The sequence below is a fragment of the Halictus rubicundus genome, chromosome 8 (assembly GCF_050948215.1).
Source record: "Halictus rubicundus isolate RS-2024b chromosome 8, iyHalRubi1_principal, whole genome shotgun sequence".
Taxonomy (NCBI): Eukaryota; Metazoa; Arthropoda; class Insecta; order Hymenoptera; family Halictidae; genus Halictus; species Halictus rubicundus.
Window position 1 is genome coordinate 16,038,103 of NC_135156.1, and position 24,308 is coordinate 16,062,410.

The window sequence follows — 24,308 nt, forward strand, 5'->3', positions numbered from 1 at the left end:
TTCTCGCACTTCGTCTATGACCGTAGTATAAACGAAGTACACAAGACATTTTGTTCCTCCTAAAAACGTGAATTTATAGACAACCGGTAACATCAAGCGTGACAGTAAAATCTGACAGTGATTCTAAGAATCTCTCAACTATAAACAGAAAACCCCATAAGTAACATCTGCGCGTATCTCAAGTTAACCATCAGACTCTAATCTGTTGGTAAATTATTTTCTAGCCACTTTTACCAAGCGTAAACAGTAAGTAACATATCTGCTTTCGCTAGCAATCAAGTTCATCGTCTTTGAATCGATGCTTTCCGATCCGTGCGTAATTATATGCAACAATAAACCGTGATAAACAAAAGATGTTGCGTACGGCTGTCTGAAAAAAGTGGGCTACCTAGAAGGGACTGCGGAAAAGAAACGTGTGCGTGTGTGCCGGCCGTGCGACGGTGGACGAGAGCAGAAGGACGTTCCATGAGAATTCTTCCTTAATCATGATTGATCGACGCGCCATCTCCGGAATACAAGCAGGCAATGCTAGTTAGTGCGCATTAGTGCGTCCGTCGATCAGAGTATACTCGAGTTTACCTGCCAAACGTGTATCTATGATTGCTCAAGTTTGTATACTCGTGCCATTCTCGCTGTTGTGTTTTACTAATTTCCCTGGAATATTCAGCCCGAACGGAAATAAGAAGTATCAGGAGGCTGCATACGAGTTCAGACCGAGGAAGGAGTTATGGAGGACGCAGCGATGAACGTCGCAGCGTCCGGTGGCGGCGGTCAGCGTGTCGTTAAAGAAGGCTGGCTTCAAAAACGCGGTACACACCATAGAACAGTTTCATAATATTTTTGTTTACCCGTTCGCCTCGCTCCGAGCGAATGCTGCGACACGAGCTTCAAACTGGCTTCTCCCCGTACTCCCTGTGTACCCCCTCGAATCTCGGCTGATTGTCTGTTCAGCAAAATGTCAAGAATACGTTGACCGACGTGTCTTCCCGTGAAAATTTTTAGAAAGTCCCAGCTTATTTCACGCGCGAGATCCGTGTCTCGCCGCCTCTCCGATTTTTTCCCTTGATAAATCGTCCGGCAGTACCGAGTCAAAATATCGGACTGTGTTCGTACGTTTTTGCTGTCTGAAAAAATTTGAAAAAATTATCGGAATAACCGAGTAACGCAATCAGTTGCGGGACTAATCGAACTATGAAACTCTCGCAGAATTATGCTAGTAGCCTCCGTTAATGACCCGGTGAAATTATTCGAACGTTTATTGTTTGTATGTAGGGGAGCACATTAAAAACTGGAGGTCAAGGTATTTTGTTCTGCGAGACGACGGCACACTGGTGGGCTTCAAAGCGAAGCCCGATCAACAAATGGCAGCAGCCGCACAGCCTTTAAATAATTTTACGGTTCGAGGATGCCAGATTATGTCTGTGGATAGACCTAAGCCTTATACTTTTGTTATAAGAGGTTTGCAATGGGCAGCTGTAATAGAAAGGACTTTTCATGTAGAAACAGAGCAAGAGAGAGAAGATTGGGTGGCAGCAATCAGGTTTGCTTCGTTTTCTTATGTATGTTATGTGTGTCCCTTCTAAAAAGTTCTGAAAATATTGTTTTTCTTTTCTTTGTGAACAGCTACGTAGCGGATAGATTAGCAACCGAAAAAGTCCAACAGAACCAACCGCCTACAATTCAACACTCGTCCTCGTCGGAAGATGTCGAAATGGAATCTTCTGGAGGTGGTAGGTCAGATTCGAGTGGATCTGTCGGAGTGTCCTCTTCAGACATAGACGGTGGTAGTATTGACGAATTGTCTGCGAAATTTAGTGTCCAAGGAACTTCGAGTAGTAAAAGTACAGGGAAGAAAAAAGTAGTATGTACTTACAATACTAATATGTTATTTTTTTCCCCCACTAGCGTAGTCACACTTTCTAACTCTGATTTTTGCATTCCAGACCCTCGAGAATTTCGAATTTTTAAAAGTTCTGGGAAAGGGTACGTTCGGGAAGGTGATCCTTTGCAGAGAAAAGGCGACAGGGCACTTGTATGCTATAAAAATTTTACGAAAGGAGGTGATCATTCGTAAACACGAGGTCGCGCACGCACTTACAGAGAATAGAGTATTGCGTACTACCCATCATCCGTTCCTAATTGTATGTTCCATAGACATTATTCCGTATTACAGCTAAATGCTTCTGACTAATTAACGTTGAACTTTACAGTCTTTAAAGTATAGTTTTCAAACAGCGGACAGACTGTGTTTTGTAATGGAGTACGTAAACGGCGGGGAGTTATTCTTTCATTTAAGACGCTCTCGCAGATTCGGAGAGGACCGTACACGATTTTACGGGGCTGAGATTATCTCGGCTTTAGGCTACCTTCATTCGCAGGGTATCATTTATCGCGATCTCAAACTAGAGAATCTTCTCTTAGACAAAGACGGACACATTAAAATCGCTGACTTCGGGTTATGTAAGGAAGACATAACGTATGGTAAGGTGTAGCGCGCAGAATCAGCAACGCATTCTCGAATTTATCCGAGTCCCAACAAATACTGGTTACGTTTCAATCGTGTAGGAAGAACAACGAAAACATTCTGCGGGACTCCCGAGTATCTGGCACCAGAAGTGCTCGAAGATAACGACTATGGACGAGCGGTGGACTGGTGGGGAGTTGGCGTTGTTATGTATGAAATGATCTGTGGTCGATTACCTTTTTATAACAAGGACCATGAGAAACTTTTCACGCTTATCGTGATGGAGGAAGTCAAATTTCCTAGGACGCTCGGCAACGAGGCGAAAGACATGCTCGGTGGTCAGTAGATGATTTGGTGAACCAACAGAACAGCTACCCATCCTCCGAGTTCGGTGACTTTTGAATATATTGCAGAAATCGATATCTTGAACAACTTTTTCCTTGCACATTAGTAGCAGTCTCTTTTAGTTTCCGAGGTATTTGCGGAAAACTATCGGTACCAAATGTCTGTTATAACTCAATTAAAAATTACTAGGTAAAATAGACAACGTATCCGTGAAATAATTATAACAGACATTTCTTGCAGTCCAACTCAGTTAACGCATGCCACAGACGCACAAGTGTAGACAGAATTCACTGTAACGGTACCGCCACTATCATGCAAAAGAAAAAGTTGTTGAAAATGTTTCATCGAAATCGGAGAGTAGGTAACTGTTCTGCAGGTTTACCGATGATTTGCAATTGATTTGTTGATCCAGAGGACAAGCTTATATCGTTGAATTTCGCTTTACAGGATTACTTATAAAAGATCCAGGCAAAAGATTAGGCGGCGGAATTAACGACGCGAAGGAGATCATGGATCATCCATTCTTTTCATCGATCGATTGGGCGGATTTGGTGCTGAAGAAGATTCCTCCTCCTTTTAAACCTCAAGTAACTTCCGACACGGACACCCGATACTTTGATAGCGAATTCACGGGTGAAAGTGTCGAGCTTACTCCTCCCGATCAAAGCTTTTTAGGTAGCGGGGGTGGTTTGAACTCGATAGCTGAAGAACAAGAACATTTTCCCCAGTTCTCGTATCAAGAGAGTCATTCAGCAGCAACCTCTTCCATCGTTTCCATTCATCACTGACAGTATCAAGGGTTTCCGTTGTTTGTATACTGAGATATGTGGCGAAATGCATGGGCACGGTCAAACAAAGACACTCGAATACGATAAGAAGTATTGTCGGCCAATTTGGAAAAACGTCTTTTTTTAAAGCAGATTAATTCAAGTATCGTTTTTTGCTAATTTATGATGCTTTTTTTTACGCATCTTCGAATAAATTTTAACACATATCTCCAATGGCAGATCAAGTTCGTGCGTGCGTCCGCGTGTGTGCCTGTGTGCACGTGTGCGCGGCATTTGCGCAACTACACGCGCATCCGTTGAAATTGTACATGAAAAACGATTGTGTACTATACTATCCGATTGTAGGTTTACAATAACATGATGATGGGGATCAATTTTTGTTTTAAAAGAAAAGAACGAAGCAGAAGAGAGAGAGAGAGAGAGAGAAAGAGAGAGAATGAACGCTAAAGGTAAAAACTTAAGTTGATCCCCGATGCTGTGTTACATTGTAAAGTATAGCATGCTTCTTCCATGGGGAAGAACGATATTTGATAATCATAGTTACAGTTCTTTGTTCGACGAAAGTGGTGATTCAACACTTTTTAGCTTCATCGTCAACTTTATTATAATAATTTATGGAAGGGCAGTTCCTGGTTATTTTTTGAAATTCATTAGTCAACTGTTATAGCAGAAGCCAAAATAGCAAATTACACTTGGCAAGGAGCCAGCCACGGGGCAAGTGGTGTTTATCCATTTTAAAAGTAGGAGCATAGAGAAACATTTACAGCTTTAATTGAACTACCGTGTAAATTTTGAGATCAAGATTTTTAGCACTAAAAAGGAAGCGTTTTCTTTGATAAATGACTAGTACTGCTGAAGAACTAGGAAATTTTTGTTCTCCTTTACTACGGTTCGCGCTTTCATTATGTATCATTGATAATTAATAATTTACTGTGAGAATCAGATGGAAATATAAAATGCTACTCTAATATTATATTATTAATATTATATGCTACAATGATTATATATATATACATATACATGTATATACATGTGTGTATATATATACATATATATACACACATATATTTATATTTTAACAATTAAAGGATTATTATATTGTACGTACGCATTATTAATTTCCATCTCATTTGTAATTAGCAAATACTTGTAGCTTATTCGTTTCAACTGCGAGAAGGGGAACAGGGAGAATGTTTAAAGATAGAATTAAAAAAAAAAGAGTCGATTGTTTGACGTTTATAGCTTTAGACTTTTTGCTATTTACCATAAAACAGCATGGTACATTTTGTCGAACGAGAAAAAATGATAACTAAAAAGATACGTCTATGTAATTATTTCCAATTACTTTTTCTCCTGAAATGTGCTCTATAGTTTGTTTGCAAGGTGATCTATATTGTACGCCGGGAAAATCTCGTCCTTTATGAGCCAAACTTGATCCAACACGGCACCATCCTTATCATCAGACACCTGTTGTCGTCGGAAATACATTGTAAAATGAATAATAACGAACATTCCTTGTGCCTGTTATTCCGAACTATAATCCAGTACCTGTTCAAGATATAGATGAGTCCGATTATATGCCTTCATCCTTGTGTAACCATAATCTGAGCTACGATATGCAGACCATTCTGGTTTATGCGGGACGAACTTTTCTCTACCTTCCTTGCATCCGGCCGACCCAGTTACTATGTGTACAGGTGCCTTGTAATTCTTATACGGTTCTTCGTAACTACCATTTTGTACCTACGATTAGTTCTTTTTATTATTGATTAAATCTATTTGAAAAAAAAACATGCTCGAAATAATCTTCGGTTTACGAAACAATGAAATATACCTTGAAATTGTACATGGGCCACATACGCTCATAGCTATGCTCATGAGCCCACAGTAGCAAATCTACTCTGTGCTTATAAAAGAGATCCTCGAGTCCGAACCAATTGAAAAATGGCAAACCCACCCTGACTAGACTTTGATGATTCGTACAATCATCCGCGTTCGCATTACTGCAATACATTGGCCTGTGTCCATATGTTACTATCCATGGTCGTTTTTCTCTGAAAAATATATTTTTTAAATTATTTCTCTGAATTGGAACAAGAGAAAATTTTGTTTTACCTGTTCATAGGTTTATTGGCTTCTTCTAAATCCTTTTCTAGCCATTGATACTGTTTAACCAGCTGTTTCAAGCCGTAGTTCATGAAGTAATATGCTTCTGTCTCAATGGCAATGAAATGAACAGGTCCTACGTTGAAACTATACCATAATCCTTCGCTGTCACCTGGCATTGAAAAACGAGACCTAGAAAAATTTGTATTAGTAATAATGAAACGTAAACGGAGTAATTAGCAACTGACCTGTAATTACTAAAATTATATTTCTCTTCATGATTTCCAGGTACTGTCATATAAGGTAAATAAGCAGCAACCCCTTCAATTTGTTTCATAAATTCATCACCAACGCGTGCATTGTCAGTGTCCATATCATACGCAAAATCTCCAACATGAATTGCTGTATCGTATAGTCCGCGCTGTGCTTCTTCCTGTAGCCTTCCTAAGCTTTGAGCATTCTCGTTACCCATATCACCAAAAATAACGATTTGCGGTGACCACTCTGCAGAATCCTCTGGAGCGGTTCTCATGTAGAAAGCATTTGACCACCCATATTTGCTGCCGCAGTGGTACGCTGTGGAAAAATATTTTATCGATATGATTCTCACGAAAAATACAAATAATTTTTTCAATTATCTGACTTACTGTATTTGCTATTTGGTGTCAAATTTCTCAGCCATACTCTGTGGATATATTGCTTATGTTTTTGTTTCCCACCATCGGTAAATAGGGTGGCATTTCCACTGGCAGTCAGAATGTATCCTCCTATTCCGTATTCCACTATAGATTCTTTTGTGTCGCTTTTAGTGCTCCATGTGACAACAATGTCATGAATGTTATCTGCAAACCGTACCAAGGTAAAACAATTGCCACTGTAATTTACATTATGTTTGCAAGATTTGTCAAAATGACAAGTCTCATTATTTTCTTTGGGTATATATTGTTCGAAAAATGGCTGAAAATTTGGATAGATAAATTCTTGCTATTTCGATAAAGTAATGTCAAATAGTCACTTTTAGTGCTCCGTAAATTTAGTGTTAACAACGAACGATGTACCATAAATATTCTTACCTCCATAAGCGATATGTACGGCTTCCGGTTGATAATAAATTACATTACAAAATACACTAGAGATCGACGACAAAATTGCAAGTGCAAAGATGAGCGCAGCCATCGTTCAATTTTAATAAATCACAGCGGCGTGGGCAACAAACAAATCACTGCATTGGATAGGCTCGGAATTTACGAAACGCACGAATTTTCAGATTTCGTCGACCTTGGCGCGAAAATGCAGAAAGCGTCGATGGATCGCTGCGCTCGGATGCACAAACAGTACTGAATTTGTGCGTGATAAGTATGTATCGCTTGAAATCGCATTGTCAAATACAATGAGTCAGATGTTATCGCAGGAACAGCTCTGCTAACTGTTGAACACCGTGAGCATGGCAGTTATTTATCATTATCACACTGTTTGCAGACGCAGCATCGATCGTTCTCACTCCGCTATTTACATGATCGTGGACTCGTGCAACGTCATTGTCATCTTGGCTCAGATCAAAGTTGAAACTCACTCGAACAAAGCATTACAGTTCGTTCGTGCTTGTACCCCGCGTTCTGCGATCACATAATAGCGCCATCTTGACCGTAATTGATTGCAGCTTGCAGTCCAATGCACAAACGCACTTCGAGTCTCCTTCTGGCATGATCAGGCATGATACACAAGAAGAAACAGATGCGGCTGGAAATTCTGCTGGGCTGACACGTACCGCCGAGTGAGATTTCAGTGTTCAAAGGGTTAGGGCACCGTTGATTTCGAAATATTCAAGAATTCGTTCAAAACGCTAGTTTCAACCCTTGGAAACAAAATGTCGGAGGTCCGAGCCTTTAACCCTTTACCGTATGATTTTCTTCTCCGTTACAATGATTAACCTTTGTCCTTAACAATTTCCTAAGTATGAAAGAAAATTGATATTTCTCGTGTTACGTAGATCTATTTCGAGAAAGGGATGATACTATCCCTGGTAGAAATTATGTTATCAAATTCGTAGACGTCGCAAAAAAAAAAGACGCAAAATAGTGTTGTTTATACATTGAACAAGTACGATAGGACAGTAGGTTCAGGAAAATGCTGATGAAATGATACATTGTTGATGATTCTTTGTTTTTTACAAATTTTTATTTTTACAGTCTCATAACCCATTGAAACTAAAATGGAGGGAAGTTCAGATGGCGTTAAGGAGTGAACCCGATTTAAAACGCTAGAAATAAGGTGACACTTGCGATTTATTTTTTGAAAAACTATGAGGCGGTTCTTTCTGAATCTTTCAAAATAATTTGTCTCTTATTCAAAGAATATGCACCAATTTTTTCATCGACATATATAAGTCGATATATTGCATATAGAACGTTTATGCAGGGAGTTGCCGCCGGAAGAGCAAATTGGCGCGTATTCAAAAGAGAAAGAGAAAAACGAACGATACTTCGTTTTATATCGCCTTTTATATTATCCTTTATATCCAATTTGTATTAGGTTTCAGAGCCAGTCTGCACTCGCCAATGATGCGAACAGGTTCGGAACAGGAATTGTTCGTTCGATTTTGTTCGCAGCGGTTCGGCATATCGATCGAGGGGATTGCCGAGTGGGACCCGAGGATGTTATTTGTAATAAGTTGGGATGCTGGGACGGAATACAGCGCGAGCGGAGAACTAAGCAGGCAATTGCAGAGCTAGCATCATCCCCTATGCCCTATATTGATCACGCGCTCTGCCAGTTCTTCCTCCCTCTTTGTCGCAGCGATTGCCGTTCCGCTTTTACGGCGCACGTGCGCGAACATGTATTTACACACAGGATGCATCCCGACGAACGTGAACGCACACCGTCGCCCGTGACACCACCAACGGGCCTGCCCCTTCATTCTTCTTCCATCTTCCTAGTTCTAATGTTAGGATGCTCTCTTTTCGGGGGACTGTTCACAGTCGCCCATTATCCGACCCTCCTTTTGTCGCTCCGTACACAACATGGTTGGCACACTCAATTCTTTCTCCTTAACACGCTCGCTACCGCCTCACTTCCTCGCCGGCCATCCAATCATTTTCCAAATTCATTTTTCGGATCGTTCGATGGGCCTTGAACCTCGCCGAACGTCGCCATATTGACCAGCAGGCCCACCTTTCAGGAATTATTCCAGGGGTGTGGTTACGCACACCTGGAAGTCCGAAAGAAACAGATTTTGATTAGTTCAAAGGAAATGTAGAGCAATGTCTTGAGTCTATTTTAATTAGTTCTTCTATTAGTTTAAATTTTGAAACGATAGAATTTTATGATTGTTGAACTTCGTGTAGTGTTAAAAGAGACTGGAAGATAGTTAGGTTCAGCAGCATACCATGCTATAATTATTACACTGCGACGAGATCGTTAGTTCGGATGCGAATCGAATGAACTTTTGCTTTCGTTTGTTGCATATTAAGGGATCGACCCGATAATCGAGAGCAAGAGATGATAACAATTACTTTCGTAGTATCGCATCCGTATTTCGATCAAGGCCAAGGACCGCGAGAGTATCGTGTGTTTGCTTTGGAACGATTCCAGTCGCTCCGAGTGTGTACCATAGGTAATACTATCATTTCGTTTTGACTACGGCCCGATTACTACTACGATTATTAATACCGGCGAGAGTCCCGTAAATATAGATTCTGTCGAGAGTAAAATCGTTCAAAACAAGGTTAAAAAAGCCGTTTTTATTTATAATACGTTATTACGGGGATAGATCGATAAAGCGGGCCATTGAGAAGACGCGTTCGGTTGAGGGATACCGTTTGTTCCATCCAACACGAAAGAAAATCTACGGAACGACTTCTCATTTACGAACTAATACGAAGACGCGAGATTAAGTTAGTTAAACATTCGTTTCATCACCGATTCAAGAAACTTCACGGTTAGACTACGCTTCGTCGATCAGGGATAAACATATATAAGTTGTACAAATAGAGGATACAATACCGTGTCATCAAGCATAATTGAGCTTCCAATCTGGTACGTTAAAATTCCCCATTAAAAGCCCGCGGAATTTATCATTGATCTAAGAAGCTACCTTGGTAGCCGAGGATTAATATAGCAGGGTGCCTAAATAGGGAATGCTCCATGACATTATCAAGCATAATTGAGCGTCCAATCTAGCGCGGCAGAAATCCTCATTAAAAACCCACGAAGTTTATCATTGATTTAGGAAGATGCACTATCCACCTTGTTGATCAGACATTGACGTACTAAGTCAGGCAAATAGGGGATGTTCGACATTGTCAACCATAATGAACTATTTAGTCAAAGTAGATTAAATTCTCGCAGTGAAAATCTGCGAGTTCTATCATTGACCTGGGAAATTCCTCTCTGAGACTCCACTCCGCCGATCAGGGTTGAATATACCGAGTTATTCGCATAGGGGATGCCTCATGCTATCATCAGGCATAATTGAGCATCGAGGTTAGTACGCCAAAATCCCCCATTAAGAACCTATGAAAATCATTGATTTATGGAACTCCGCTTTTGCAGACGGAGGTTAATATGGCGGGATGTCTCTATAGGGGTTGCTTCATGACATTGTGAGGCATAATTGAGCATCCAATCTGGCAGGAAAAAATTCCCTATTAAAAAGCAACGAATTTTATCGTTGATTCAAGAAGTTTCACCTTGTCTATCAGGGTTCAATATGCTCCATTCGAATGGAGAATGTTCTACGATATTAGAAAACTCATAACCAACCATTTGTTAGAATATATTAAATTCTTCCAATAAAAATCTACTAAATCTGTCATTGATTTCAGAAACTCCACTGTGAGACTCCAGCTCGTCGATCGGGGATGAATTTGTCAAGTTATTCAAAGAGGGGATGCTCCGTGCCACATCGTCAGGTATAATTGACCACCGAATCTATCACATTAAAAATCTCCCATTGAAAACCTATGAAATCTGTAATCGATCCATAAAATTCCTCCTTGTCAGCCAGGGGTTGATACAGCAGGACACCAATATGCTACAGGACATAATTGGACGTAATTGACCAATCTTGCGGAGACAAATCCCGCGGTAAAAAAACCTACGAAATCCCTCATTGATCTGAGAAACATCCGGGCCTCCACCTCGGTGTGTAGAGACCACGGAGGATGTTGCACCGTCTCAACCGTCGCTAGACTCGCCTAACTTCGACTGCCCATTCCGAATGGCAAAATATCCCCGAAAGAAAAAGGAAAAAACACAAGCTGTAATCAGAAGGGGGATGAAACCAAGTCCCTTATCCGGAAGGTTTGGCACACACGTAGGGGTTGCGTGCGACTCTGTTCTCCTCTCTGTTCTGCGCGAGTGGGGGCGCGCTAAATCGACGAGGGCGCCGCGGCGCGGCCGCCGCTGTCGCCGCGACGCGGTGAGGGTTGAAGATCAGCGGGCGACGAGCGATGTCAGGGCTGCAGCCGCCGTCGGTTAACACGCACAGGTTCACACCCATCCTCGCCTTCGAAACTTCGCCAGAGCCGTAGCGACGTCGCGGTGGCCGTTCGGTTCGGTCTGTCCTCGATCGTAGATCAGAAAACGAGTCGGTCAGTGTCGGTGAATCGTGGTGATCGGGTCGTGGACGTCCGCCAGTGATAGAAATGATTGTGATCCGAGGGTAGCGAAAGTAAAATCCTCGCACCGGGGGCGGATTGACAGAGAGAGAGAGAGAGAGAGGGAGAGAGAGAGAGAGAGAGAGAGAGAAAGAGAAAGAGAGGGAGAAAGAGAGAGAGAGAGAGAGAGAGAGCAAGAGTCCTCGTCGGCTGATCACGAGGAATGTCCGCAGGGTTGTTTTGCGTAACCGTCGTATCTCTTCGGGGTAGCCTGCGTGCAGAAGAGAACGCGACATCCTTTGACACGGGGATGTGAGTGGCAGACGTCCTAACGAAGTGCTAACTAGGACATCGAGAGTGTCCTTCGAGGGAGGGCGAGAGGAGGGCACCCGAAGGCAAAGCGGACTCGAGGAATTGCATAAGAGAAAGAGAGAGAGAGAGAGAGGGAGAGAGAGAGAGAGAGAGAAATTGCTTGCCCCATGTTATGAGGAATCGCTTGGGATGCTTGGCTAAGTGGAAGTTGGAGTCTGGCACGAGTCTAGCGGAGAGCTAGCATGAGGATTGCCGTTGGCGGTCCGGTGTCGTCTAACCGGGTTCCCATTCTCGCGAATGCCACGGGACGATAGGAGGGCCGAGAGCCGCGCGACGCTGCTCGAGGATGCAACGGGACAGGATGCTGGAAGCGTGCGAGAAGCCGAGTCCGGCGAGGCCTCTGATCAATAAGCCAGGACATCGGGAGTTCTGAGAGTACTCGGTGGATCGTTCAAGGAAGAGGAGACCGTTGCGAGGATGTAGGGGGGGCCCACGATCGGGGCCCCGACGAGGGTTTCCTCGGGACTGTTTCTCGCGGGACACACGGTGATCAGGACAGGTGGACTTGTCCGCTGCTCCACCGATTTCGATTCTACTCTCCTCCGGCTGAAGTTCGGAGTGTCCCCGGGTACCGGGAAGCGAACGAAGAAGGTTCCTTTCGGTTGCGAATTCTGTCCGCCTTCGGGGATGAGCGTCCGGCCACGGTCACGTATCTTAGCACGGGATAAGAGGGAAAGATAGATACTCGTCGTGTGTAGATCTGTCTGTTCGCGTTTGTTTAGTCTTGTATGTAGTCTATCGGTGTACGGCGACCGTGTCCTAGAACGAATAGATCCCCCGGTCCCCTTAGAGTGACGACTCGTATCTCTTCTTCGCACCAGTTTCGAAGGAGTTGCCGGCGGAGTCGGGATACTTATTTTTTCTTTTTGTCGGTGGAGGATACACCCGCGGCTCACTATACCCCTCGTGGTTTTACCGATCGGAGGAGAACTGTGTGCAGCACACGAGACACGGACAGAGGCAGTGCACGGGGCCGAGGAGAAGATGCGCGTTTACGTTTATAGGAAGCGTAGATATTGTCGGTGAAAAGTAGGTCGCGCGAGGTCGATAGTACCATCGAACGTTAAGCGAAGATGCGAGAGGAAACAGAAGGAATCGCACGCGGCTACGACGACGTGAACATCGACGATTCGTTTTCTCGACGATGACGGGCCTGTGATACCGTGTGCTCGCCCGGTGTCAACGCTCTCTCTCTCTCTCTTTCCCTCTCTCTCTCTCTCTCTCTTTGTTTTCTGCCGAACACAACCCGCCGCTCTACGCATCTCTGACCGAGTAGACCGACCGTCTACCCGCTCGAACACAGCGAAAATGGTCGATCTCGGGGGATACATTATCATACTGATCAACCAGAATGACAAGATCAAACTGTACGGTGAGCATCGATTGCCCCTCCACCTGCCTGCTATAGACACAAGGCCGAGGCGGGTGCACGCGTACCCGACCCGTTGGGATTCGGGTACGATGCATTCGACTTGACCGTGCCACGTTACTCGGTGTCTTTAACCCTCTACATCACGAATCCTTTATCTAACACGCTGACTGCCACGCGAATATTTATGTGTTTCGCCTGTTTCAATCAAACATTTGTTAGTCACTTGACAACGAAACCATCAGCTTACGCTCTAGTCGAATTTATACATTCGCAAACTGATATTTAGTGATAATCATTTCATAACCAACGAAACCATCAGCTTACACTCTAGTCTAATTTATACTTTCACAAACTGATACTTAGTGATAATCATTTTTAACACTAGAACGACCGAGCAATAAATGCGACTGACGTATATTGCTTTGTAACAGCGACAAGACTGTGCCCATTCGGACTTCATATAACTTTTAGTGTAATATGTGGTTCAATGAAGAGGTTCATTAAAAAATTTCCGGTGAAAACATTTTTACAATTTCAGTAATTGTAAAAGAAAAAATTAGGAAGCAGTCATTTTGACCTCTGTCATTTTGACTTGGTCGTTCTAGTGTTAACCAAGTTGGCCCAAAAGTTGTCGTGTTTGATGTTACTTCAATCAGAAACACGTCTCCAGCGTATTGGTAAAATTTTCGTACAGAAATAATTGGAAATTAACCGTACACAATATAAATAACGTTTTGGCCCCGAAGCTTTCACATATGTCGAGACATCACTGTATCTCGAAGACAGCAAATATCGTACTCTAGATGCAAATTAATCCTTCGGGGACGACGTCGTTGCGGATTAAACTGTCTCTGACGAGTACTTCAAAATTGATTACACAAGACTAGATTATTAGGAGCGATGAACATTCATACGTTATTGTTTACTTTCTAGAGTTTTATTACAGCTATGAAGAATATCGGAATTCGTTCTCCGAACTTAATTTGTCTCTTGATATTAAATTGACTCGACGTACATTGACTAGTAGTATGTTCTGGCTGGACAAAAGCCAAAATTTAACTTACTAAAAAAGTCTTTCTAGGATTGAACGATATACCCTAAATAGTGGCTCTGTATTTCAACAAATAGTTAATGTTCTTTATTAACCCTTGCCACTCGAGTAGCGACGCTCTATTAAAAATTATCCTTAGTATTAAAAATATTTTTTACTGTATTAAATTTGTTTATAGATTACTAGACATTTCAGTATTGCACGAGTAAATTGCATCGGTTTCATATGCATACAATTAAGAAATCATGTAGAACGGAAATGTTCCAGGTAAACTAAAACCCTAACTTTTCCCGTTAAAATAGTTCCGAGTGCAAAGGGTTAAAACACGGGAAGGGACGATTTATTTTCCGTTCGAGTTCTCGGTTCCTGAAATTCCATTTCCCCGATCGAGGTCGAACGAACTTTCAAAAATTATCACCCGGGAAAACATGCTATCCTTGTAATTAGCGACTTGTCCCGTGAACACAGGTCGAATTTACGTTTGAACTCGAAACTGACCTAGCACGCTCCGCGTCTCGCCATACGTGTGCGACGTGTCGGTGAAGAAACAAAAAAAAAAAAAAAGAAAAAATTGGCCGCTACGAAAGAAGCTTCTCTCCCGTCTTTAATTAGCAGCGGTGTTTGTCGTTTAATGAGTAGCCGCGAAGGTGGTCGTCAAGCACGCAGGAGTTTAGCTATACACCGTCGCTTTCAAGCTTCTTTCGTTAAAGCCACGAATCTCGTGGAAAATTCTTCGTCCTGCTGAAAATAATCGGATTGCCTGCCTGACCGGACATCGTCCTTTTCTACTGTCCCAGAGGACACTGCTCGTGCCAGTGTTACGCTGGAATCTTCCCTTGCCGCAAATGAACTTCGAATGGCTGGGTCTGTTCGGACCGAGAGTTACAAACGTTGTACCTAATTTCCAATTGCTTGGCAATCGATTCGTTGTCTGTTCGTAGATCTTTACGCAGAATAAAACTGCAACAATCACGAGCTACACGTAAAACTGTGTTTCTCCTTTAATAATTTTAACAAATCTGTACTTAGATTATGGATTCAATGCGTTTATACAGGGGGTCCCAAAAATTTTGCATATCCTCGGAAAGAATGATTCCCAAGAACACTTGAAATAACTTTTCCCTTTACGAAAATCTTCTCCGCGGCTTCGTTAAGGAGTTATTAACTAAAAACGCGGACCAACCTGTGTTACAGTATTTTCAACTTGTTAAAATTATTAAAAGAAAAAATGTTTGATCACGTTTCAATTTTTATTCTGTTTAAAATTTCTATTATTGTATATGTTTCATCGATCAATGTTTCACGTTTCGCTAGTTTTCGTTATGAACGCATAAAATTCTATTTGCATTAGATTCGGTGAGATCGTCGTTGATCTCAAAGAAGTAGATTGAAAAATATGTGAAATAGTAAGTGAAGATTTGAACGGATCCAGCTTCGCTCGATGCAGAGACAATTTCTTTCACCGCATGATCGCTCTGTGTTGAATCGAAACTTGTTAGTAATTGAAACAATTTCCGAATGTGTCGCAGGTTCGCCGGGCTACGTGGACGCGCTGGAGGTGGCAGATGAAATTTTGGAAATTAATGGCAGCAAGTTGGAGAACGTCAGCCAGCCCGAAGTGATTCAATATATATGCGAGGTACTTAACGTTTATTTATCACCGACATTCCGGTTCACGCCTCGCCCCCCGTGCGGAGGTCTATTAAAGCGCGAAAACCGGCGCAAAAGTGCCAAAAAGTTTCCGTTTTCGAGAGAAAGAGTCGTCGACGCCTCTTCGCTCTGGTTAGAGTCGATTTCCTTCTTTTTCCCCCCTCATCTCGATTGCTCATCCTGCCAGCAAATATTCGATCCGAACCCGTCAACAGAATTATTTGCGCGTGCATTGAAGAAGAAAAATTGCGTCACAAAGAAAATAGTTTGCACTCATCGATAAAAATATAACAGAACAAATTCTCCTGTGCAAAGAGTTGAACAGACGATAGTGATCGTCAAAAAGTTCTTTCCAACGCTTAGAAGTGACGAAACCCTTCTTCAAATAGTTGTTACAATTCCCAGCTAAGATTTTCTTTATATTCCGACTATTTTTGTCATCGCTTTTATCGTCGACTAAAATATCTTTCACGGTCAAGTACACGAATTATAGAAGTTAATAATCGTGACGACGATGGTATGATAATCCTGATAGTTATAATGTTTAAACCTTGATTTGCTTGGTCGAATATTTGCCAAGGGGTTCGAATATTAAGCCTGTCGATTAACAGCATCGTTTTCTATCCGCAGTGCATCAAATCCCGAACAGTATGTCTGCGGGTCCGAAGAAAAAGCGGAAGCAACAGGGGTGAGTGTCCATTCCGAAAGCATTTTGATTAGCATAATTCCGCGGCAGCAAGACAGCAGGAACAGTATCGTAACATGTAGTTGGCCGAGCAAACGTCTCGAATGACTTCTCATTAGGAGCGGCGCGAAACGAGGGAAAAATCGATGTGCAAAATGGACCGTTAAAGAGGATAAACGTGTCACGTCGAACGATTAGAAGTACCAAGAGGTGTATATCGATTTTCGCTAGCTAGCTCGATCGCGGCCGCAACCGATAGTTCCGTTAATACAACGCGACAGGGTACGATTAAACATACGAACGCTGCCATCATTTTGCTGAAAACTACTCCGTGGGATCGCGTGCCTCCATCTTTAATCCCGCGGGTATCCATTAGGCGAACACTTTCGCTAAATGGAACTTCTCGTGACCCTCGACATTATAAAACAATTGCAAATTTTATACAGCTACTAATTTAGTAGAGGTACATTCTACAACTTCATCAGAAGTTCAGGGTGATCTACATTTCTCTTCAGCAACCTAACAATGCAGGATAAATGAATGTTTATATATCCAATTACATTTATTGGCAACTTTGCAATGCATGGCAAACTCGAATCCCATTCTTGCGCCATTTATCGTTTATCGGATAGCTCAAGTTCGACGAGTTGTTGGAATAATAAATGCAACATTGTAATTTATTCTCGGAAATAGAAATTATTCATGACTCGACATAGCAGCTTTACCGTGTCGTATTACACACACACACACACACACACAAAAAGAAAAAGATTAAAAATCGCTGTTTCGTAATGCTCAGTCTCGCATAAACTGAATCAACAACCGAAACCAAAAAACCTTGCCACTCCGAAAATGGCGTCAACAATCCGATTAACCCTCGACAACATCAAACGATCCTTATAAAAACCATTGACCCGAACGCCCTTCACCGTTCAACAAACAAACAAACAACACGAATGCATCGGGACAAAGAAACGTTCAACCGTGGTGCGGTTCGTGTCGCAAAAATTTGCAAATATTTTGCCAAGCGAGACTTTTCTTCCACTTTTCTTTCGCGAAGTTATATAAAGATTTGTTTCCTTGGCTCCCATCTTTCGTAATCGATGCAAACAATTTTGCATAAAGATCCGCAGCCTAGACAATCGTTTTTAATCGGATGAACATTGCCGGTCACCGGTGACTACTATGCCAGTAGATCGGGGACGTCACGTGTGTGTGACGGTGAGTACAGTAACGAGCAAAACTGAGTCTACACTATTTGAAGCAACGTGACTTTTGAAAAATTAGATCAAATGACTTGAATGTTATCGAGAAGTTAGAAGGATTAGTTTATTAGACGAGATCAGACGAGATATTAGACAAGAAAAGTTGGTTTTTTTCAGCTTTTGTATCTGAGCCTGTATTGAAAATTTAAAGAACGCATTTGATTCGCTCGAATAAATTATATCCATGCTGAAAATTTCACCGATATTGGTTAATTCGTTTACGAGTTACAAACGATTTTAAGTCGAAAATCGTGAAAAATGGCAATTTTTCCACTTTTAAGCGTTTATAACTCGTAAACGAATTAACCAATATCGGTGAAATTTTCAGCGAATCAAACACATTTGTCAAATTTTCAATACAGGTTCAGATAAAAAAAGCTAAAAAAAAAAAACCAACTTTTACTATTTCTTTTGCGATTCCGACCAATTCAAACTTTTCTTCAAAAATTTTCTACACCTCGTCTAACAAACTAATCCTTCTAACTTCTCAATAGCATTCAAGTCATTTGATCTAATTCTTCAAAAGTTATGTTGCTTCAAATAACTGTGGACTCAGTTTTGCTCGTTACTGTATGTGAAAAAACTGCTGAATTTTCAAAGTCCCTGTGTTACCGGGTTCTCCGTTACCGGCGCAGCTCAGGTAAATCGTCGGCCGATTTCGTGTTTCCTCGTGCTGCTCCGGCGTTCGCCAGGTAAACGTTCAGGTCGCGGCTCGTGATCGTGACGCGCGGGAACGTCGGTAGCAGAGGAGCGGGACCAGGGAAGAGGAGGAGGGGTGGGGGAGGGTAGAGAGACGGGGCCCGTTGAATGGAGGGGATTGGGCCGGAGGAGGGCGAGCGGGAGGGGGGGGGGGGAAGAGGGGCTCTGAGTGTTCAGCGTAGAGAGCGTGTAGAGAGAGAGAGGTCCCCGGAGGAACCGAGTGGATCTAACCTTCGAATGTATCCGCTGTCACGCTCGGTCCCCGCTAGTACGGAACCGTCCATACGTGCCAGCGGTTCCGCGGCAATTCTGCGCGGACTCCATCGTCTTCCTGGCAGTTTCTCGTGCGCACCGGAGCTCGGGTAGCCGAGCGGGTACGTTTCGGTCGCGGCCTGCTACCAGGCTGGTACACACATAGAGAGAGATAGAGGGCAGAGAAAGATAGAGAGAGAGAGAGAGAGAGAGAGAGAGCGAGTTCTTTTCCGCTCGCGTGGAACCAGGAAGGAAGGAAGCAAACGAACACGTTCGTGCTCCGACAGTGCTGTGCTGGTGCTTCGACAGAGGTCCTCCCCCGTGGTTCCCCGGGTTTCCTCGGGCTTCCTCGGGCTCCGTTCTGTTTGGTTCCAGTCGATTCGTATTTCTCCCTGGTTCTACGTTGGTTTTCCCGTGGTTCCACCGTTCTGTGCGCGTGTACTCCGTGAACCGTGTGTCTTCGGCTGTGTTCCTGGCCGGTCGCCTTACCGGTCGAGGGAAACCGGGACAAAGAGCCAGATGGCAGCTGGATACGTGGACGAGCGTTCCAGGAGACCGTGGACAGACCACCGACCAGCCACGGAATCTTTCCACGATTTCTGACCGGCGTTACCGTTAATCGCCGATCGACGCTCGCTGGTTCACCGGCGAAAGGTGACCGATCTTTCTTTACTCCATTACCGGGACAGGCAAGATTGTCCGGCGAACCGTTCGCTCCGGTGTCCTAGTATGCTATTTATCGCGTACTCACTCTGTCACCACAGCTCCTTTTTTCGTTTATCGAATTGCGAGACAGCCGTGAGCTGATTGGCCGCGGGAGCCAACTCGTTTGTCACTTTGATCACTCGTAGTTTAGTTTATAAGCAACTAGCTGCGCCTGACCGATTTTTCTCTCCACGATTACGGAACGTGCGCGATCGTTCGACGAGTCGTTCGCTCGTCCGGGCTATTGTCCTAGTATGTTCGTTCTTGCATATTCATTCCGTGACCACGTTTACCTTGTTGAATTACCAGACCGTTCTTATTTATGAGAAACTGCGATTGATCTTTCTCTTTCGATTCTGGAACCTGTTCGATTGGCAAATTGCTTGCTCGATACGGCCATTGTCCTAGCACGTTCTTTCTAGCATATTCATTTTATGATCGCATCGTTTTTAGCGAACTGTAAGGGGGTTATCAGCTGATTGTCTACGGGAGCCAACGCATGACCGATTTTTCTTTCCCCGATTCCGGAATGTGCTCGATCGTTCGACGAATCGTCGATCATCAAGTTCATTGTCCTAGCACGTTCTTTCAATTTTGATGGAATTTGTGCATGACCGTGTCTTTCCTGTTCAACCACGAGGGAGTCGCCCAATTGTCTACGGGAACGAAGACGTTTATGATTATGAACAACAAGAGTCGCGTAAGCGATTATTATGTCCCCGATTCTGGAACGTGCTCGATCGTTCGACAAATCGTTGATCATCGAGGCTGACGTCCTAATACATTCTTCCCATTTTGATGGAATTTGTCCATTCGTTCAACGACCGTGTCTCTCCCGTTGAATTACGTGCGAGTAGCCTAATTGCCTACGGGAACCAAGACGTTTGACAAATCGTCGATCATCGAGTTCAACGTCCTAGCACGTTATTTCAATTTTGATGGAATTTCTGCATTCATTCAATGACCATGTCTTTCCTGCTGAGCCGCGAGCGAGTAGCCTAATTGTCTACGGGAACCATGACGTTTCTGATTGTGAACGACAAGAATCGCGTAAGCGATTATTCTGTCCTCGATTCTGGAACGTGCTCGATCGTTCGACGAATCGTCGATCATCAAGTTCACTGTCCTAGCACGTTCTTTCAATTTTGATGGAATTTCTGCATGACCGTGTCTTTCCTGTTCAACCACGAGGGAGTCGCCTAATTGTCTACGGGAATGAAGATGTCTATGATTACGAATGACAAAAATCGCGTAAGCGATTGTTATGTCCCCGATTCTGGAACGTGCTCGATCGTTCGACGAATCGTCGATCAAGTTCATTACCCTAGCACGTTCTTTCAATTTTGATGGAATTTTTCATTGAATGACCACCTGTCTTTCCTGTCGGACCACGAGCGAGTAGCCTAATTGTCTACGGTAATGAAGATGTCTATGATTACGAATGACAAAAATCGCGCAAGCGATTGTTATGTCCCCGATTCTGGAACGTGCTCGATCGTTCGACGAATCGTCGATCAAGTTCATTATCCTAGCACGTTCTTTCAATTTTGATGGAATTTTTCATTGAATGACCACCTGTCTTTCCTGTATGCGAAGATGTTCGTGATTGCAAATAACAAGTACACTGTTACCGATTTTTACGTCCCGTTTCTGGAACATGCTCGACTGTTCGAATCGTTAGAGTGGTTGTGCTGGTATGTCCTTTCTATTTCGACGAAACTGGTACGTTCTTTGAAACAAGGAAATAATATTCATAGTCGGTTCGATCCTCGAAATTAATTGCATTTGATGGGGCGATTTTCGACGGTAGTCGTTCGCTAAGGAAACGAAATGTTCTTTCCGCGGGATATGCGAGTTCCATAAAAATTGAAGGACGTTGCTTAACGTTCGTTATCGGCGGACAAGAGTGTCGGATTTAATCGGGGGATTTTACGTGTCGGCGAAGCGCGATTGGTTTTTCCGAGAGGCGGCGGCAGCTTTCACGTTTTTAAGGGCACGTTTTAAGGCCCCGTTCGGTCGATCGTGCACACACACACACACACACACACACGCACGGAACCGTCGCGCTCTGCTATAGTACATTATACGGGCCGTATCTCGGACGACCACCGCCGTGCCATGCCTCGCCGACAGAAAATGAGTTTTCGTGAGCGCACGCCGTCGACGAACGACAAGGATCCGCAAAGCACGACCGAGCAATGTGTCATCGTTTTACGCGACACGTTAATAGGCGAAAACGGAGACAAGGAATCCGTCATGGTTGCAGTTTCTGGGTTAGAGAGCCGATGCGTGGGTGCGCGACGGTGCGGTTGCACTATCGCTGCCAGATCGAGTGGGCTTCCAATGCAAATTTCGACTTAATCGAATCACATTTGCCCGTCGCTTTACTGCCCGCTGTTTATTGCGTTTGAAACTTTCCGACTCGCTGCTCAGAATTTCTCCAAAAATTGTTCGACTGACTTTAATCGTTTCAATAAATTAAATGTGACAGTATTATTTGCTCCGACGTGCCATTCTTGTCATAAACGCGTAACGTCCGCGGTCTAGTAATGCCATTCCGAGGAATATAATTCAATCGTTTCTTTCGGGATTATTTTTTAAAAGAGGGGTTTTAAATTCTTGTTTAATTCACAATTATGAATTGTCATATTCATACCACGACCGTTTCCGATAGCTTAACGGTCTCCAGTCAAATTACAATCAGTTTTAGTTTGGCCCAGAACGATTGATTGGCAACACAGCCGCCGAAGCTTTCACTTTTCACCTTTCAAACTAAACGCAGCTATTTATGATTATTGCACTGCGAATCTTTGTGAAAGATAAAAATTGTTCGCCTCTGTTCGCAACGCGTAGGAGCCGCTTTCTCTGTTCAATAATTTTCGCGAGCCGGTGTTGCCCGATTCTTTTCTCTTGGTTCAAATTGCAGCTATTCGCATGTGCCATAAACGCATAAAACCTTGAGAGATCGGCCTAGGAAACAGTCCGAAAGGAACATGAACTTTAGAAGGCAATACGTGCATTTTTAAACAAAGTACTCGTCTCGAAGATGAATTAATGAATTTTATCTAGCATAGATGATTAAAAATCACGTCTCTTTCGGGTCATCAACGGACAGCGCCGCTAACGTTCCTACCATTTTATGTTTCACTCGGTCGTTTTTTCGAGCTGCATAAAATTCGTTGAATAATAAAAAATGATCTAGCACATGTGCCTTAAACGCACAAAATCTTGAGAGATCACCTAGGAAACAGTCCGAAAGGAACATGAACTTTAGAAGGCAGTACGTGCATTTTTAAACAAAGTACTCGTCTCGAAGATCAATTAATGAATTTTATCTAGCAGAGATGATTAAAAATCACGTCTCTTTCGGGTCATCAACGGACAGCGCCGCTAACGTTCCTACCATTTTATGTTTCACTCGGTCGTTTTTTCGAGCTGCATAAAATCCGTTGAATAATAAAAAATGATCTAGCACATGTGCCTTAAACGCACAAAATCTTGAGAGATCGGCCTAGGAAACAGTCCGAAAGGAACATGAACTTTAGAAGGCAATACGTGCATTTTTAAACAAAGTACTCGTCTCGAAGATGAATTAATGAATTTTATCTAGCAGAGATGATTAAAAATCACGTCTCTTTCGGGTCATCAACGGACAGCGCCGCTAACGTTCCTACCATTTTATGTTTCACTCGGTCGTTTTTTCGAGCTGCATAAAATCCGTTGAATAATAAAAAATGATCTAGCAACGAAGCATATGTAGATTATTCAGGCGCGGAGGTTCCATTGTGTTTCGCACATTTGTGACTTAACGATCCGGCCGCAAAAAGCCAGAGCGACACTTTCGGTTCTGTCCGAGGAAACGTTTTTGCAAATGTCAGAAGTCGAGCCGCGTCGCAACAGGCGCTAGTAGATTAATTAATCGACGAGCCGAGTAATTTTTCATGTTCGCGAGCGGGTAGCGTCGTCGTGTCGTTGTTAACGCGCGTTATCGCGATTCCGGCTCGCAAAGTGACCCGTAGCTATCGACCAGCGTGCAAACAGACTGTTGACGATTATGCAAATTCCGTTTTTCGTAGACGGGATTTCGGCCGCGGCGGCCGCACGGGTCGTCGATTGAATTTCCCTCGGAAACGGAATGAATGGAATGAACGGGATAAATGGCACGAGCGGAGCAAACGGTATAAAAGAAGATCGTAAACGGTGGAAATTTCGGAGCTAGCCGAATATCGAACGGCGACCCGCGTCGCGTCGCACGAGGAATCGTTCGGCGCTGCTTGTTTTCCGCTTGTATTTCTTGTCCGGCGACAGTCGAAACGGATTTGTTTGAGAAGAAGCTGCGCGGAACGCGTTTTATCGTCGCCGCTCTCGAGCGCATCGATCATCGGACACGGTGATTGTTGTTCGCGTTTGTTAGCACCGCAGGGCCCCGTTCTAGTTATTTACAGACATTCGATATTAATAATTTCGCGATCGCGCTCCCGGGGAAAACCAGGAGATCCTCTCTGGGGGACGGTGTCGCGACTTGCTCGGGCTCGGGCTCGGGCTCGGGCCTTCGGAGCATTAGCGAGCGCATAATGCGTTCATAATTGCGAGCGTCGACAGAAATTATCGCGTAATTAGGATTACAAGCGACAAATGGCGATTGCTTTTTCGATGGACGCGATAATTAACCGGGTACCTTTTCCGCGGGCGAATTACCTTTAACGATCGGCTACCTTCACAAAGGCTTCTGCCAGAGACACGCCATTAACGCCGGGGATCATCGGGAGCCGATAGATCGGTTCGATTGCCCCGTACTTGAATGAGACTATTTTAAATAGTCGCTCGCGTTCGACTCCGACGAGCTCGATTCCGCACAGAAACCAGCTCGGTTCGAGTGGGCGTGGTCTTGACGCTCGACGCTCCGAGGGAACCGGGACACTGCCCCACGGGGCAATCTACGCACACCCAGATTCAC

At 43.6% G+C, this 24,308-nt stretch overlaps 3 protein-coding genes and 2 long non-coding RNA genes across 6 annotated transcripts in view; 4 read left to right on the top strand and 1 right to left on the bottom strand.

Moving 5' to 3' along the window:
* The first annotated feature begins 18 nt into the window (after nt 1–18).
* On the top strand, nt 19–4,700 carry Akt (AKT serine/threonine protein kinase). The gene is made up of 7 exons (XM_076792476.1): nt 19–809; nt 1,273–1,540; nt 1,624–1,861; nt 1,944–2,141; nt 2,211–2,481; nt 2,566–2,802; nt 3,257–4,700. Exons 1-7 carry the CDS (start codon nt 728–730, stop codon nt 3,595–3,597), a joined length of 1,635 nt encoding a protein of 544 aa, XP_076648591.1. The 5' UTR covers nt 19–727; the 3' UTR covers nt 3,598–4,700.
* Nucleotides 4,701–4,806: 106 nt separating this feature from the next.
* LOC143356623 (acid phosphatase type 7) lies at nt 4,807–7,172 on the bottom strand. Its single transcript, XM_076792477.1, has 7 exons — nt 6,777–7,172; nt 6,351–6,545; nt 5,952–6,279; nt 5,713–5,895; nt 5,432–5,651; nt 5,146–5,340; nt 4,807–5,064 (listed from the first exon to the last, which is right to left on the bottom strand). Exons 1-7 carry the CDS (start codon nt 6,877–6,879, stop codon nt 4,963–4,965), a joined length of 1,326 nt encoding a protein of 441 aa, XP_076648592.1. The 5' UTR covers nt 6,880–7,172; the 3' UTR covers nt 4,807–4,962.
* Nucleotides 7,173–7,482: 310 nt separating this feature from the next.
* Nucleotides 7,483–7,957, top strand: LOC143356624 (uncharacterized). The gene is made up of 3 exons (XR_013082701.1): nt 7,483–7,602; nt 7,694–7,816; nt 7,893–7,957. It is a non-coding gene; the product is annotated as an uncharacterized LOC143356624 (long non-coding RNA).
* Nucleotides 7,958–9,669: 1,712 nt separating this feature from the next.
* Nucleotides 9,670–10,833, top strand: LOC143356292 (uncharacterized). The gene is made up of 3 exons (XR_013082648.1): nt 9,670–10,185; nt 10,255–10,613; nt 10,709–10,833. It is a non-coding gene; the product is annotated as an uncharacterized LOC143356292 (long non-coding RNA).
* A 1,475-nt stretch (nt 10,834–12,308) lies between these two features.
* The window catches only part of LOC143356542 (uncharacterized), a 112,644-nt gene continuing 100,644 nt past the window's right edge, over nt 12,309–24,308 (top strand). The window contains exons 1-3 of one of the 2 annotated variants that reach the window (XM_076792318.1): nt 12,309–13,044; nt 15,625–15,734; nt 16,376–16,433. In XM_076792318.1, coding sequence (XP_076648433.1) covers nt 12,981–13,044; nt 15,625–15,734; nt 16,376–16,433 — 232 coding nt within the window. In that variant the 5' untranslated portion in view covers nt 12,309–12,980. The remainder of the gene's footprint in view (nt 13,045–15,624; nt 15,735–16,375; nt 16,434–24,308) is intronic. The other variant, XM_076792317.1, reaches the window with a different exon arrangement.

What these genes read in the sequence shown, in the direction of transcription:
- LOC143356623 (XM_076792477.1), bottom strand. Translation starts at nt 6,879, where the DNA reads ATGGCTGCGCTCATCTTTGCACTTGCAATTTTGTCGTCGATCTCTAGT. An exon ending in TATAATTTTAGTAATTACAG is followed by an intron (nt 5,896 to 5,951) that starts GTCAGTTGCTAA and finishes AAATTTTTCTAG; the next exon opens with GTCTCGTTTTTCAATGCCAG. An exon ending in GGCCCATGTACAATTTCAAG is followed by an intron (nt 5,341 to 5,431) that starts GTATATTTCATT and finishes AACTAATCGTAG; the next exon opens with GTACAAAATGGTAGTTACGA.
- Akt (XM_076792476.1), top strand. Translation starts at nt 728, where the DNA reads ATGGAGGACGCAGCGATGAACGTCGCAGCGTCCGGTGGCGGCGGTCAG. An exon ending in GATTGGGTGGCAGCAATCAG is followed by an intron (nt 1,541 to 1,623) that starts GTTTGCTTCGTT and finishes CTTTGTGAACAG; the next exon opens with CTACGTAGCGGATAGATTAG. An exon ending in CCCATCATCCGTTCCTAATT is followed by an intron (nt 2,142 to 2,210) that starts GTATGTTCCATA and finishes TGAACTTTACAG; the next exon opens with TCTTTAAAGTATAGTTTTCA.